Source organism: Cynoglossus semilaevis, chromosome 5 (genome assembly GCF_000523025.1).
Source record: "Cynoglossus semilaevis isolate Cse_v1.0 chromosome 5, Cse_v1.0, whole genome shotgun sequence".
Lineage (NCBI taxonomy): Eukaryota > Metazoa > Chordata > Actinopteri > Pleuronectiformes > Cynoglossidae > Cynoglossus > Cynoglossus semilaevis.
This window is the reverse complement of record NC_024311.1, coordinates 10,434,033-10,450,263: the sequence shown is the minus strand read 5'-3', so window position 1 is coordinate 10,450,263 and position 16,231 is coordinate 10,434,033. Positions and strand designations below refer to the sequence as shown.

Here is a 16,231-nt window from a genome sequence, read left to right as displayed (position 1 = left end):
CATCGATGTTCCTGGTTTACAGGTACCAACTGGATCGGCCTCCGTCATCTGCAGGAGCTGGACCTCTCTGACAATTGTCTGAGCGCCCTCCCTGAGAGCTTCATGCACCGGCTGAAATCCCTGAGTTCCCTCAACGTTAGCAAGAACAAACTGAGCAGCTTCCCTGACCCCTGGGCCTGTCCACTGGTCAGACACTTCCTGGTTTCACCTGCTCACTCAACAGGCTGTTTTATTTTATTCTTTCTGGGTTTACATATAGCTAAAGGATGGCTAATGTAAACTTTATTTTAACTTAATTATAAGTACAGTAATTTATGTTTTGACCAAAATGAACTCCATTGTTTTAAACACAACACTGTCAGTGTGACACGTAATGAGAAAATGCTACAAAATGCTACATTTTGTTTTGCCTTTAAGTATTTGCAAACTTCCACATAATTTTGCTTAAATATTTTGTCTTATATTATCTGTTCTGTCAATGTAACTTTATTACAGTGGACCACCGTGACACCAGTCTAATCCGTTCCACAACAGCACTCATATCTAATCATAAATAATTAAAAACCAATTAATTCGTTCCAGCCAGAAATATATTATTAATGAATTTAATTAACCCCATCTAAATATCAAAAACATAGATATAAACAAATATATTGATAATAAAAATAATAATAATTAAGATTTTATAATATTGTTATAAAAATGACAGAGAGGGACAGTGAGAACGACAGCGCCACACAGTGTCGAGTGGAAAAATGGAGCTGGGTTGAGCACTCGTAACGCGATGTTTCCTCATATCACGAGGAAAATCTTGCATTTGTTGCAGACTCGTAACTTGGAAGACTCGTATTTCGGGGAGCTCATATCTCGAGGCCCCCCTGTTTATGTCTTAGCCAATGAAATATATTTGACAGGATTGAGCCTGGATTGAGGCCTGAGTTTTTGTCTCTTGTGCTGTAGAAACAGTGTAGGGCCTCGTCCAATAGGATCGAGCATCTGCCCAACAGCATCTCCATCTTCTGGAGGACCAAACTGCAGGAGCTGGACTTCTCTGACAACCTGCTGACGGAGCTACCCTCACACATCTTTGAGCTGGAGGTAAAGTATTAGCAGTGGGGGGGGGGACAATTACAGGGGCAGTAACACAGCTGTAGAGAGTATTTAGGATTGTACTACAGTTTTACATCCCCATATAAGACAGGAAATCATTATTGTCCTTTAAAATAATTGGTCCCCAAGTTCTGGCCTAGGGACCAGTACTGGACCATGGATCATTTAGTAGGTTTTTATCTTTTAGCCTCCTCTGTTTCCCCTCAGGCTCTCGTTTCTTTAAAACTCTGTGGCAATGAAATTCAGGCTCTACCAGCAGCCAACAGGTGGAGGTGCTCACAGCTCAGGACCTTGGATCTGTCCAGAAACCAGTTGGGAAAGTAAGCACGTGCACACACACACTCCCTGAACTCTGAACTCACTGGGCAGTAAACTAAGGGAGCCGTTGAACTCGAATCTTATCTTGATTTTTGTCTTTCAGGACGGAGGAAGTGCCCAAATCTCGGAGGTTGGTCTTCCTGACGACATGGAACAGAAGAGATCCAGAACCAGGTTGAGTACCTCACATGAAACACAAAATCACAGCAGTCTGACCCCTGGTCCTGTCTGACCCCTGGTCCTGTCTGACCCGTGGTCCTGTCTGACCCGTGATCCTGTCTGACCCCTGGTCCTGTCTGACCCCTGGTCCTGTCTTCCAGTGTCTCCCATTGAATTTCCCAGCATCCTGCGGGATTCCCTGGAAGTTCTCTATCTGAATGACAACCAGCTGGACTGTGTTCCTCTGTCAGTGTGTGGTCTGCACAGCCTCACTGAGCTCTACCTCTCCAAGTGAGTCCACAGGCACGTGCCCCCTGCTGGGCAGCTGCTGTCCCTCTGTTACACTCTCACTGCCCTGAACTGTGTGTGGCTTCTTATACTTCATTCTCTCTGTGAGGTAAATACTGCATAATGCACAGTGTAGTAGTCTGACATACCACCAGGGGGCACTCTTGTCTTTTATTATTGTTTTGTGGAAGCTTTTCCCAAACGTCCCCACTCCTGCATCTGTCTTGTCATCTGTCTCTGTCCATCAGTACTGGGTTGTTAGAGCCTGTCTGTCTCTGCAGCACTAACCTGAGGTCAGTGACCCACACAGGTGACGTGGATCACCATGTCACACATTAACACTGAACAGAACCTTCTCTGGACTCAGACCAGATGAGTAGAACATGATCATGATTCTGTGAATCCACTTTCTGGAAAGTTCTGCTGCAGCTGTTTGCAGCTGTTTGAAAAAACAGACTCTCTCACAGTGACTAAATCCTTCAGGAAGTCATGGATCCACTCTGGTCCACCTCACTGCCAACAAATCACTTTGGCACCAGACAAATGAGTCCATTTGTCTGGTTCTCAGTAAACGGGTGGTTCAGGACCCCAGTGAGGTCCCCTGGTCTGTGTGTGGAACAGTACTGGGATTGTCACCAACACACCGACACACAAAATACACTGGAGGTTAACAGGGGTTTATCTAGTGGTAGTCGAGTTTTATTGTAAAAATTCGTACTTTTGGTTTTGTCCCGGGGAAAACTCTTTTCTTGACCCATGTCGTCTCTCCTGGTCCGGTCCAGTAATCCAGGAATCCGGGAGCTCCCAGTTGAACTGGGACGTCTGTCCAACCTGTGGCAGCTGGACACTGAGGACCTGAACATCACCAACGTTCCTCAGGAAGTCAGGAAAGAAGGTAGAGAGCAGCTTTTAGGAGACGCTTCAATGAAAAGACGTTTTGTTTTAATGATTTTTAAGTGTGTTTGTAGATGGTGCTGACCTTGCTGCTAGCGGCCTCTACTGCCCCCTGCTGGTGACATGAAGACATGACATTTTGTGAACACCTCTCTGCCATGGTCCGCAGGTCCCGCCTCCATCCTAGCCTTTCTACGTGCTCAGCTCCGTAAAGCCGAACCCTGTAAGCAGCTGAAGATGGTTGTGATTGGTCCACCTCGACAGGGAAAAACCGCCCTGCTGGAGGCGCTGCAGAGTGGCAGAGTTGCAGCCTTCACCCCAGCTGAACGCAGCATCTCCACCTCCACCTGGGAGCTGGAGAAACCTAACGCTGGGAAAAACAACGTGAGGAAACACACCAGTCGGTGTAAACACTGTCACTACATCAGAATGAGGAGAAAAATACACTAAACACATTTTTTGTGTGTGTGGTTCTCTCTGGCATTTGTTTACAGAAAGTACTGTAATGCTTAGAAATGCAGAACTTTTAAAATGATCTTCAGTTCATTTCAATGGTTTTATACATGATTATTAAAATGACTAGAGGTGGAGCTGAGGGCGGAGGTCATGGTTTTAGCAGCAGAACACTGACGCTGGTCTGTGCTCGTACACACAGAAAGACGTGGTGTCCTTCAACGTGTGGGACGTGGGGGGGCAGGCCAGCATGTCCACTGTCAACCAGTGCTTCTTCACTGACAAGGCCCTGTATGTGGTGGTGTGGAACCTGGCCATGGGGGAGGAGGCTGTGGCCTGTCTGCAGACCTGGCTGCTCAACATCGAGGTACAGCGACACAGTTCTGCTTATACACCTGGATCCTTGAGGGGGCGCTGGATCTGCAGTGATGATCATTATTGTTTTGGTTTTTTCCCTGTAGGCTCGTGCTCCGAACTCGGCTGTGGTTGTCGTGGGAACACACTTGGATTTGATTGACACAAAATTTCGCACAGAGAGACTGGCGACGCTGAGAGCTTACGTTCTGGCTCTGTGTCGGTCTCCGTCTGGAGCCCGAGCCACGGGTTTCCCTGATATCACCTGGAAGCACCTGCAGTCAGTGCATATTTGAATTATGGTCCACTGACGGGGGGGGATCCTTGTGCTTGGATACATTGTACTAAGCACAATGTATCTGTGCTTAGTACGCACAGATACATTGCTTACAAAATATATCTGTGAATATGAGAAAAGTACAGAAGCAAACAACAAGTAGCTGAATAGACTTTATCCAGAAATACTGAATATTCACATACAGTACAATACAAAACTAATTGGAAGTAATCACAGAAATTACTCAATTTTTTTACTTTCAATTCAGTGTACTGCATTAACTGTACTGTACTGTGTCTTGTTTTCAGTGAAGTGTCCTGTAAAAACCTGGAGGGCATGGAGGCCCTGAAGAAGTTGATCCACCAGGTGGCACTGTCTATGAAAGACAACAGCAGCTCAGGTTATGGCAGTAAACTGCTGGGGAGGCTGGTGAGTCTTTACTGTCACACAGTCTGAGTTTGGAACCAACAACCGTTGTATGAGCCCAGGTCAATCACAGACATCTTTCTTCCTCCTCCTCCTCCTCCAGATTCCCAGAAGTTACCTGACTCTGCAGGAAGCTGTGATGGCAGAGAAACAGAGACGGGACAGTGAGGATGAAGTTCTGTACCTGACTGAGGTCCAGCTAGACCGACTAATCGAACAAAACCCAGGAAGTGACATCAGAGACTATGAGGACCTGCAGATTGGTAATGACCGTCACAGCTAGGAGATAAGAACCAGACCTCGGACTGTTGCTGAACCACTTTCCTGTTGATGAATTCAGTTTTGTCTCTGTTGTCCTGTGTCCACCACATCCAGCCATCAACTTCCTGATCGAGACAGGAACTCTGCTGCACTTTCCCGACACCAGCCACGGCCTGTGCACGCTCTACTTCCTGTGTCCGGTGTGGTTGTCCGAGTGCCTGGAGAGAATCGTCCACCTGAAGTCGTCTCGGTCCATCGCCAGCAACGGACTGATACGAACTGAAGACCTCAGGGTGAGAGTTAGCAGACCGTCGATCTACCCCACACCAGCTGTGTGGCTCAGTTACAGGCTGTGGCCCATAGACTGGGTTGAAGTGAATCTGTTGTGTTTGTGCTGCAGATGTTGTTGGTGGGGACGGGCTTCACTCAGCAGACAGAAGAACAGTATTTCCAGTTCCTGGCCAAGTTTGAGATCGCTCTGCCCGTGGCCAACTACAGGTAACGTGGAGCCTTTTCATTTGGTGATGGATTTTGAACAGTTTTTACAAATAAAGGACCGTTGTATTTGGTCAAAATCCTAAAAAGAAATTGTGACAAAATTGTATTGTGAAAAACAAATTGCGAATCGTATTGTATCACTTTAAGTACATTGTTACATCACTCCTCTCAACCTGGAGCAAGTCTGTCGTCAGCTCCGAAGTACTTTACAGTAAGCCAGGAGAACTCGATGATCTCCTCCAAACGCTGTTGTAATTCAAAAAGTTTTTGTTGGTAGTTTTTATCATTTCGGTAAAACTGATTCATTTAAACTCTTTTAGCTCAAAAAGCCAGGTTAGCCAAAATTATGTCTGTTTCAGGGTTAGCTTTTAGCCATGTAGAGCACCGCAGCCAAAACTAAAGTTAATAGAATAGAATAGTCTTTCTTGTCATTGTACAACAAAATTGAGGGTGCTCCCACAGAGCCACCATGCACCACAACAAGGTAAGCCAAAAAGAAAGAGTACCACGAAAATGTTAACTGTAAACAATGCTATAAAAAATAGTGGGGTAGTGGGTAGTGCAAGAAAAGTAGTATAAATTGTAAATGTATATTAAACAGAGTATATATACATTTTAAGAACAGGTTTGATTTTATTCTAAATAATAATAATAATTAATGACCTACCATAACCAGGTTTGTTGTTAATGCTGTTGTTTGTCCTTTATGGCCTCTCTGTTTGATCTCAGCATTTTACTCTGACTGTAAAACATCTTAATGTGACCTTTTGACCTCTGTAGCTACCTGCTGCCACACCTCCTGCCTCCTAAACCAGCTGTGGACATCTTCGGCTTCCGTCGGCAGGTCACCAACACCCTGCAGCGACTCTTCAAGATGAGCTTCGTTCCCGCAGGATTCTGGGAACGTTTCATTGCCAGGATGCTCATCAGTCTGGAACAGATGGACCTGCAGGTACCAGAACCCAGAACCAGCCATTCACATTCACACCAGGGTCAGACATCTGGTCAGTTTTCAGGGCAAAAGGAACTTTGAATACCTGAACCTTTGTCCTTTTAATTCAAGCTGACAAGAAGGTTTAATGAGCCAATAGAAGAAGAAGTCTGTCTGTTTTATATCCGCCAATCAGAAGTGCTGTAGGAGCTCAGTTACTCACAGTAGACCAGGATAAACTAAAACAGTGACTGTGATTATTGTAAGAAAAATTAATTGTAAATGAGTAATCCTAATAAAATTGAAAAGAGGAAAATCCCTGAAATGTACCAAAATAAAATCTGACCAAAGTATAACCTTCCTTAGACCTTTGAGCCAAGAAAAAACACCAGAGGGCAGCGCAGCAGGAACTCTGTGATTTACAGCTTCGCTGGGACACAGCAGGCGAGGAGCCGCTGCAGCACCTTCAGAGTCCGACGTAGCCAAACCGTCTACTGGAGGGAGGGGCTTCTGGTCACCTTTGATGGAGGCTTCCTCAGGTAAGGGGCAAGCTGATGTGTTCACCCGTTTTTATCTGTGAGAATTCCCGTTTTTAGGAATAGCAGCCTTGAATGAAGTTCAGTGGAGTTTTGACGACAACAGCTGTGTATGTGCCGACATGGGGAGGGGAGCCTTGAATGAAGTTCAGTGGAGTTTTTGTGTATGTGCCGACATGGGGAGGGAGGTCGTGGTGTCTGCTTTGTCTTAACGTAATTATTAATTTGCCTCTTGGTGGTCAGTGCTGTCTTTATCAGAACACCAACTCAGTAAAAATGCTCAACTTCACCAGCAGGGGTGCTACTGTGTGTTTTTGTTTTTTTCTGTTTCCAGTGTGGAGTCGTCAGACGTCAACTGGAAGAAGAAGAAGAGCGGAGGAATCAAAATCATCTGTCAGTCAGAGAACAGAGACTTCTCTGCCATGGCCTTCATCACCGACCACGTCAACTCTCTGATAGAGCAGTGGTTCCCAGGTCAGACCCTGACACCTGCTGGGTGTGCGTGTCTACTACAGTTAAATTGATCTGACCTGACGTGTGGCGTTTGTCTTGATTCACAGCCCTGACTGCCAGTGAGAGTGACGGCAGTCTCCTAATAGAGCAGTACGCCCCCTGTCCTCTCTGCTCTTCACTGCAACATCAGAAGACCAGGACCAGGATCAGTCAACCTGGACTGGTCAGAGACAGAGCGGCCAAAGATGATGGTAAAATGGATGTCCATTACTTCAACATGGAGGACTGTGTACTGGCCGCCATGGAGGAGGAACACATCACCTGTCCAGAACATCCTGATCAGCCTGTCCTACTGCAAGAACTTGTCCCAGAACTCTTCATGACTGACTTCCCTGCAAGGTACTGTTTTAGTGACTCCTGAAAAATTCTGAAACTGAATGACATTAAAACTGAATTACGTATTTAAAAAAACAGTCTGAGATTAGCTGACCCATGGAGTCGTATAAAATGACCCCCCACCTGAGCCTTTTTTGGGTGTCACACGACATATATGGCTCAGTGCCTAAATATGACTGTACAGTATGTCAGATTAAGTTCTCATGTGCAGATTCCAACACACCCCAGAGGGTGGCAGCAGAACAGCGTCACCGTGAGCTAAAATATCTGTGTTCTCTCTTTAAGTATTGCTTTGGTTTCCCTTTGAAAATGTTATTTAACGTGGAGGTCACGGCCGCAGGAGGTAAACTCAGTAAAACTAAACTCACTTCTTCCTCAGTGTCCCTGCAGTGTCCTCTGGTCACAGGCCAGTTCTCAGAAACGACAGGTCATTCTGCAGAGTCAGTCTAAGTAATGCAATTAGTTAAATGTAGCATACAGTGCCCTTGGTTACCACTAGGGGCCCTCAGATTTAAGCTTGTGTTTTATGGTGAATAATAAGGAGAGGTTTTTCATTTGTAAAAGAGACTGACGTTTCCTGGACTTCAGCCTTTAATACAAGGACACACACACTCTCTCTCACACACACACACTCTCTCTCTCTCACACACACACTTTATAATAAGCTTCAGCTGATTTGTTGCCAGTAACAGCATCTGTTGATGTATTGTCAGACTCAAGGGTAAGCACCAGCACTCCTTCACACACACACACACACACACACACACACACACACACACACAGCTTATCAGTGCAGATATGTGGGGGTCGTTGGCTCTCAGCTCATCTGTTTCCACAGCTCTCCCCTAAATATTTGTGTTAATGCCGTCACAAATGCAGTGTCTCATGGGAAATGGTATAAACACAGTACCAGCAGCTTCACAGCTTTGGTATTCAGAGGACACTTCATACCAGTGCAGGACAGGAACGTTCAAACAGTGGCCTCTGAAATATGTCTCAGGGATTTCTGGATCATTTTCAGGGCAGTGTTACTAAATGTGAAATCAGTGACGGTCCAGTCCATCTTTGGACCAGTTCCAGTTTGGACCAGTCTCTTTCTCAGCTCCAGCACAATAACAAAATAATAATAAAAAAAAAATTTGACCCCAAAGGCCAGTGCTCCACGTCTGCCTGTCCAGAGTGAACAAAGCTGTTGTTTTTGTGTTGAAGGCTGTTTTTAGAGAAGCCGCAGCTGGACTTCACTGAGGACCAGAGTCACATCCTGGGTCAGGGAGGCAGCGGCACCATCATCTACAGGGCTCGGTACCAGGACCAGCCTGTGGCCATCAAACGTTTCCACTTCAGGAAGTGTCAGCAGCAGAACATCAGCATTGACACAGGTTAAAACCGGCTTCTTTCAAAGTGTTTCTAGATCTAAACAGACTGAAGCTAAATATTTAGCTGCTGCAACTTCATCAGGACATAATAAAAATATCTGAAGCTGGTAAAGTGGTAAATACTGAGGTCAGAGTGCTGCTCAGAGATAAACTGCCACAGATGAAAACCAGCTGCTGCTCAGAGTTTGGACCGTTTCTCTTCAGACACCATGGTGAGGCACCTGCAGTCGGCCGACGCCTGTCGCAGCTTCTCAGAGTTCCGTCAGGAGGCCAGCATGTTGCACTCTCTGCAGCATCCCTGCATCGTGCCCCTGGTGGGCATCAGCATCCACCCACTCTGCTTGGCCCTGCAGCTGGCTCCACTGGGCAGCCTCAACATCGTGCTGCAGGAGAAGCTGAAGAGCACCGGTATGAGAACCAAACTCTGGCTCTGGCTCTTCCTCCCCGGTTTTTGTCCTCTGTCCATCCTGAGAATTTTCTTCCTCCCTGCAGGTTCTGAGTACATGCCTCTGGGCCACATGTTGACCTTCAAAGTGGCCTATCAGATTGCAGTAGGACTGGCCTACCTTCACAGGAAGAACATCATCTTCTGTGACCTGAAGTCTGACAACATCCTGGTCTGGTCCCTGCAGGTCTGTACTGGAACTACGACAAAAAACTGATTATTGGCTGCCTCTACAGTATTTACACGTACTCGTGTGGTGTTTTAGTGTTTTTTTTCCAGTTTATTTAAGTTTATTTAACTTGTCATTAATTTCCGGACAGATACAAGAAGCTGTCAACATCAAACTGTCCGACTACGGCATCTCTCGCCAGTCTTTTCGGGAAGGCGCTCTAGGTGTGGAGGGAACTCCAGGATACCAAGCTCCTGAGATCAGACCAGGCATCGTGTACGACGAGAAGGTACTTGGTTTTGTTTTAACTTCCTTAAACCAAACAGATGAAAATACCTCAGACATACTGTATATTTACAAGAAAAAAAGGAAACAACAACTAAACTGGGCAAAACAAAACACTGGTTACTTCAGTGGTTCAGGTTTGTGGCAACCCCACAGAACTGTCAGTAAGTGCTCACAGACCTGTGACGTCACAGCTGTTGGACATCACAGCTGTTGGACATCACAGCTCCAGGTTGTCTTCTCACTGACATCAGTTCCTCAAACACACACAGTACCCAGATGGTACTGCATACTGTAGTAGTATCCTGTACTCCTCAGTACTGGGTCCTGTTGTTTCTAATGATAAAGGCTGCCCCCCCACCCCACGCCCCAACAGCGACTACTCCTTCCTTTTTTTTCTCTGTCACATATGAAAGTCTTTATAAAACGTTTGATCCCAACATGAGGCGCACATGTCGGATTAATAACCAGGAGAGAGGGAGGGAGGGAGGGGGGAGACAGAGATGCCCCCCTGCACCCCGGTGCTGCCTGATTAACTCCATGTGCCCCCCCCCCCAACCCCGCTCCCTCTCTCAGTGGAAATAGACACCACTGGTTTTTACTACGACTGTAGACGATCTACCTTTAAAGCCACACAGCGTGTCTGGGTTTTACTGGTGTCGGACCAGAAACACTAAAACATCAAACTTTAAAGACAGAAGTCTCAGCCTGTGACGAGTTTATCAGTGTCAGCGTCTGAAGAACAGAAGAGTTGGTCAATTTCATTTATGAATTTGAGGTTATAAAAATCCCTACTGTTCAGATTTGTATCAGTGTCAGTGAACACACCGGCAGCAGTGACTACAACAGAACCTTTAAAGGTTCATTATTCCACCCAATTTGGAGGGACACACAACTCCAAAACCTCCAAAACAGGTCGGGGAGGGGGGTCACAGCCCGGACAGTAAACCAGTTAATCACATGGCCATTCACACCTGAGTGAACAGTCGACCTAATGCTGCGTGTCTTTGTACGTGGACCACACCCTCACACAGGGCCACTGTGGGCCACACAGACTGGGATCCAACAAGTGGACTGGTTGGATCTTGCTCTAAGGCAGTTGTTAGTAACTGGTGGTTCATGGGTAGAATCCGGCTCGCCGAACTGTCCAATCCTTTTCCTTACATTTGTATCAGTGACTCAATCTAACCACAGGGGGCAGCAGCAGCATCTGTGTCCTCATAACCTTTAAAGGTTTGTTCTCTCTGAAGTGAAAAACTCCAGTCCAAAATCTTAAAACAAACTTTGTCCTTTCATCTGCTCTGACGACCGTGGGGAATCATCTCCATTTGATTCTGTTCTGTGCTCATCTGTGTCAGTGCTCCCCCTACTGGTTGATATATTTATTGGTTAAATTGAACTCCTGTCCCAGTTTTATCTACGAGGTTCTCACAGCCATCAAAGTCTTCCTGCTCCATTAGTCCAGATCCTTTCATCTATTGATCAGTGCTTCCACTCACCCATGTGGATCAGCAGATAGAGCAGGACCTGAACCCATTGATCAAAAGGTCGCTGGTTCGATTCCCAGCTCCTCCACAAATTAATACGGCCTTGTGCAAATATTGACACATCACATCACATGGATTTCTCAGGTGTCGAGTTGATGGACTGTAAAGGGATTAACTGAAGGACGCGGTGGATGGGCGGCGCTCCCTCAACCATCCATAATTCTGTTCATGTACATGTTGTATTCCAGTGGGCTGATGGTTTGAACCCATAACAGATGAATGTAGGTTCTGTTGGAGGATGATCCGGTGGAATTGGAGTCCAGTATGGACAACTTTGGATTTCAGGAGTCTGATTGGGAGCAGAAAAATGTTGACCTTAAGGAGGCGCTGGAGGATTACTGAATTCACATTACATTAGTGGTAATTTGTTTGAAATGGAAAGATTTCTTAGAGAAAAAAATATTGTTTAAGAGCAGATACAACTATACACCAGTGAGCTCCCCTAGGGGGAGCCAGAGCACTTCAGGAGAGGCACGAAATGGGGAAAAAGAAAGATAGTTGATAGCTGGTGTTGGATATTTTGTGTGTAAGAATATACATGTAATATACATGAGGACAGTAGACCATGTGACTGACCAACGGCAGAGAGTTAACAATGTGAGAATCTGCCAGATGTTTACTCATCACTGAACAACATCAGAGGTTATTGTAGCCTCATCAGGTTTAAGTGCTTCATTGATCGGCTAACTCAGAAGTCGGCTTCATTTTGGTAATGGTGCTGTTGGCGATGCCCAGTTTTGATCTCATAACAAAATGGATCACGTTTGCAGTGTCATGTTTATATAATGAGGTGGTTTTCATTTCCAAAATGAAACCAACTTTAACACAAACGAATTTCAGTTCTTAGTGAAATAAGTCCACATGTACAGAGAATACAGTCTCTGCTAACACATCACTGTAGCATTGCAAAGATAAAAACCAGGTGTCACTGCAGACTGAAGGACTTTTCTCCTCTTGTCTGACTCTGTTGTCAAACAGAAGGTTCTGGGTTTTTTGAGCATCCATTTACAGTTGACATGCCCGGCTGGGGGCACATTGGTTTTTTTAATCTAAAAACATCTGAGATGAAATGATATCCGTCAGGATGTGGCCTCACACCGTCCCTCTTTATGATCCATAAATCTCCTGGTAACAGCCATGCAGCTTCTTTTCATTGGCCTCCTTTCACACTCCTCTCTCAGCGGCTACTTTCTCCATCATTTATTCTCTCCCCTGCCTCGTCAGCGTCTCATTAAAGCGGTAAAACTTCGTCAGAAAGAAGGATTAAGACTCAGGAGAGAGAGCGAGGCCAAGGTTTCATTGGTCAAGGTCAGTGAACGCAGCAGGAGATGGGCTCATAAACACAAGCAGGGGATTATGGGTACTTCACTCTGCTCTTTGAAACCTTTTCCTGCTGGTGAGCAGGGAGCAGTGAAAGAGGAGAAAAAGACCAGTCTGGAGTCAGTTCCCCTGGACTGTTGGACTTAGTGCTGCAGGGATTAGCTGACACAGGAAGTGGAGATAAAGATGTGGTCTGTCTGTTTGAGTGTCACTTCAAGATGTTTCTGGGGGTCCAGGGAACCAAAACACAGGATGGGTTTTTTATTGACTAGAAATGGCACTCGTCTAAGGAAGTTCACTTTAATAATGCAGACTATGGTCCACGACCCTGGTCCCTGGTCTTTCTGGACTGGCTGTTCTATTTACATTTATTTCTATTTTATCAAGTCATTCTTTTGGGGGGTTTGTCCAGAGATAAAAAACCGAGGCCAGAACGTTTTTAAACCTTCCATTTAAAATGTGAATTTAAAACGTCAAAAATGACCAAACCTAGCCTGGCAACATCCGAAAATAACTTAGTCCCAAGATGACTAAAAGCTAATAACAAGACATCGTTAAAATCACTGTAGAAAAAAAAAACAACAGTACCAGGCCACCCAAGACCAAAAATAAAAGAAGCATGTTCACTATTTTTTTCACATGTTAGCAAACTTAGCGAACTTAGCTTACAGCATGTAAGCTAGTGAGATTGCTAATAGATAGCCAAAATAACTGAAAGCTAGCTCAGAGGCAGAAATAGATAAAATATGGCAAAATAGATTGAACATTGGAAACAAAAAAAACTGAGATGATGTCATCACTCTGTTGAAGGTTGTGTCTCAGGAACATGTGAAGAACAGACGATGTGAGATGAGTCCAATGTTTTTAGTGTGTTCCTGGAGGAATGTCCTTATATGACCAAACCATTGTTTTAGTGGTGACATCACTGCACACACATACAGATGCTCAGAGCTGGAGTTTATCAGTGATGTCAGCTCAGAGGCAGCCGTGAGAGTGTTTGCTGGCGTCGCCAAGCTCTTTAGCTCTTCAGTTATTCTGGGAATTCCCACGAATGTCGAACTCCTCCACTCTGTATCTGAACACTGGGAGGCTGGAATTCTCTGCTCTGATAACAGACTCCGAGGACAGGAGACTGAGCAGGGAGGGGGTGTGCGGGGTGGTTGGCCCTGTTCTATAAAGAGAAAGTGAAAGTCTTTTGTGTTGTTGTTGTTTTAAATTTAAATTAAAAGCCAGTGTGTCTCAGGAAGTGGAGAAAGAAAAAAAAAACTGTTCACGCAGACAACTTTCTTCAACGTCCTGTTTGAGTCAGAGATCCTTATGTTGAGTATGTTAATGAACAGTGGTTAGTTAGCTCTTAGCAGGTAGCAATAGAGGGATAGAAGGTCACATTGTTTAGGATGTGTTAAAAAACCTGACCAGTTCCTGTGGCTATTAAAGAACGTTGAGAGTGTACGGTTAGTTTCATTCAAAATGCACAGTCATCCAGTGTCATCAGCTAAAGTCCAAACAGACAGAGCTGCACTGCTGTTTGAGAAATTTCCAGCTTGTCTCACAGCTACCAAACACTACGCAGAGGACTGAACATTATTCTAATCTACAGGGAGGTTGTTAATCACCTCCAGTTGTTGATGTTTCATGCAGATGTTCTGTTACAGCCACTCTCTACACAATCCTTATTTTGATCTCTGTTCTTCTTCCTTTCACTGCTGCCTGGCTAAGGTGGATATGTTCTCCTATGGCATGGTTTTGTACGAGCTGTTGTCAGGGCGACGGCCAGCGTTGGGTCAGCACCAGCTTCAGATAGCTAAGAAGCTCTCCAAGGGTGTACGACCAGCCCTCGGCAATCCAGAGGAAGTCCAGTTCCACTGCCTTCACCGGATGCTGACTGAATGCTGGGACACTAAGCCTGAGCGGGTGAGAAGCTGTCCACACATGACCCCCACTCAGGACACACCAAGGTCTGTAGGATGGATGTGTCGGCTTCAGCTCACACTGAGGCCGAGGCTCGTCTCTGTCAGTACAAACATGATTTCTTTTAATCAGCTGTACCCCAGTGACACTACTGCATATGACCACAAGAGGCTGCAGTAAACCATTTTCTCCATGGACTTTTCTATGGAGATTTTATATTTAAGTCCAAACAACATGAGTAAACAAACTGACACCAGATGATGACATGGACACGGAGGAGGATTTTCACTTCCTGTTATTGGGTTTTGTTGTGTAATTCATTCCATCAGTTTCCCACAGCTCCCCCTACTGGACCTTCAACTCCACAGTCCAACTCCTGTAACTCATTTGATTAACGGTCTGTGGTACTGGCCAGGACTCGACTGGTCCTTAGTACAAAAAAAGTTGGGGGCCACTGGTCTACTGGACACTTGGCTTAGATTTGAGGACTTTTGACTCTGTGTCCAAAAACCTTTTTCAGTTGGACCTGACTGCTGGGTCCAGGTCTGGATTGCTGCTTTGTTTGACCATAAAGAGTTATTATGAAGACGGCATCACAGTCACTGGACCACTCCAGGTTCTGGACTTCCTGTAGGACCAGAGACCTGGATGACTTGTTTCTGTCTTTGGTCTTTCGTCCACAGAGGCCTCTGGCCCTGCAGTGTGTGCGGCAGATGCAGGACCCCAGCTTCCCTTGTCTCAGGTACGTCCTGTCATGTGACATCCACTCTCAGCTCTTCCTGTCGGAGCTGCAGGGACACAGCGCCGTCTTCTGGAGCTACGACAAGGACGGCCGGTGAGTTTCGACTCAACAGTTGGATATGTAGTTGAGGTGACAGGTTAGAAATGACCCAACAGTCAGCGTGTGTGTGTGTGTGTGTGGAAAGGAACTACAGTGTGATCAACGTCCAGAAGGCTCAGATGGAGGTGAAGAGGATGTCCTGTCCAGGAGGACGGATCAGCTGTCAGATGAAGACTGCCACCACTCTCTGGATCGCCACTGAGGTACTGCACTGTACACGGAGGCTTGTGTCCATGTATGTGAGCAGTGGTCCAGGAGTTGGACTGAATGTTGGTACTGGTTGGTTTTGGTTCTTTTTATGGATTTATTTCTAGTGAAAAGACACTTCAGATATTTAGCTAATTCAGAGTTTAAATCTTAGCCATCAGTTTAACCTTAACCACACTAAGGTTTTAGTTGTTGGTTGTTGGAAGGAAAAACTTCAGCCGAAATAAAAACATTTCAGACTTTTAGAATCTGTTCCACATAGTGTTTTAAAAGTTCCTTGAAGACCTGGAGGATTATGGACTGCAGCTGAGGGACTTGTTCTGCTGTGTTTTTGCCGTGACAGGAACAGGAAGTGTTCATCTACAGTCTGAAGGACATGTGTCCACTCAGTCAACCACAGAAACACTTCTGCTGTCCAGCCATGGTCACCTGTCTGTTTCCTGTTCCTGCTCCACAACAGGTCTACACACCTACACACACACACACACACACAGCAACCCCCCAAGCCCTCCGTCCCCTATCACTCTAGTTTCTGGTAACAGCTGGATCCACTTCAAAGGTAACCAGTGAGATTGAGTAACGACTGGAAGCTAAGCTGCAGGTCAGAGGTCAGAGGTCACACACTGTTAAAGTGTATGACTTTCTTTAGTGTTACACACTGTTTTATGGTCAGTCAACTGTCGTGGTGGTTCTCCTGCACCAGTGACGTTGACGTATGATGAACATAAACAAACAGAATGAGTGACTGGAGATGAAGGTGTTCACAGAAACACAGA

The 16,231-nt window shown here is 45.6% G+C and overlaps 1 protein-coding gene across 2 annotated transcripts in view; it reads left to right on the top strand.

The window, feature by feature from the left end:
- The window catches only part of lrrk1 (leucine-rich repeat kinase 1), a 34,874-nt gene that overhangs the window by 7,589 nt on the left and 11,054 nt on the right, over positions 1-16,231 (top strand). The window contains exons 8-32 of one of the 2 annotated variants that reach the window (XR_003049703.1): positions 23-186; positions 961-1,098; positions 1,318-1,430; positions 1,532-1,602; positions 1,749-1,878; positions 2,658-2,770; positions 2,939-3,153; positions 3,425-3,589; positions 3,684-3,856; positions 4,162-4,282; positions 4,383-4,542; positions 4,655-4,833; positions 4,941-5,038; positions 5,819-5,990; positions 6,336-6,508; positions 6,840-6,979; positions 7,066-7,357; positions 8,564-8,733; positions 8,935-9,138; positions 9,223-9,362; positions 9,496-9,633; positions 14,216-14,410; positions 15,091-15,242; positions 15,334-15,451; positions 15,799-16,212. Coding sequence is in view for 1 of the 2 variants with exons in the window: in XM_008310434.3 (XP_008308656.1) it covers positions 23-186; positions 961-1,098; positions 1,318-1,430; positions 1,532-1,602; positions 1,749-1,878; positions 2,658-2,770; positions 2,939-3,153; positions 3,425-3,589; positions 3,684-3,856; positions 4,162-4,282; positions 4,383-4,542; positions 4,655-4,833; positions 4,941-5,038; positions 5,819-5,990; positions 6,336-6,508; positions 6,840-6,979; positions 7,066-7,357; positions 8,564-8,733; positions 8,935-9,138; positions 9,223-9,362; positions 9,496-9,633; positions 14,216-14,410; positions 15,091-15,242; positions 15,334-15,451; positions 15,799-15,915 (3,851 nt within the window). In the remaining variant the exon portion in view is untranslated. The remainder of the gene's footprint in view (positions 1-22; positions 187-960; positions 1,099-1,317; positions 1,431-1,531; positions 1,603-1,748; positions 1,879-2,657; positions 2,771-2,938; positions 3,154-3,424; positions 3,590-3,683; positions 3,857-4,161; positions 4,283-4,382; positions 4,543-4,654; positions 4,834-4,940; positions 5,039-5,818; positions 5,991-6,335; positions 6,509-6,839; positions 6,980-7,065; positions 7,358-8,563; positions 8,734-8,934; positions 9,139-9,222; positions 9,363-9,495; positions 9,634-14,215; positions 14,411-15,090; positions 15,243-15,333; positions 15,452-15,798; positions 16,213-16,231) is intronic. The other variant, XM_008310434.3, reaches the window with a different exon arrangement.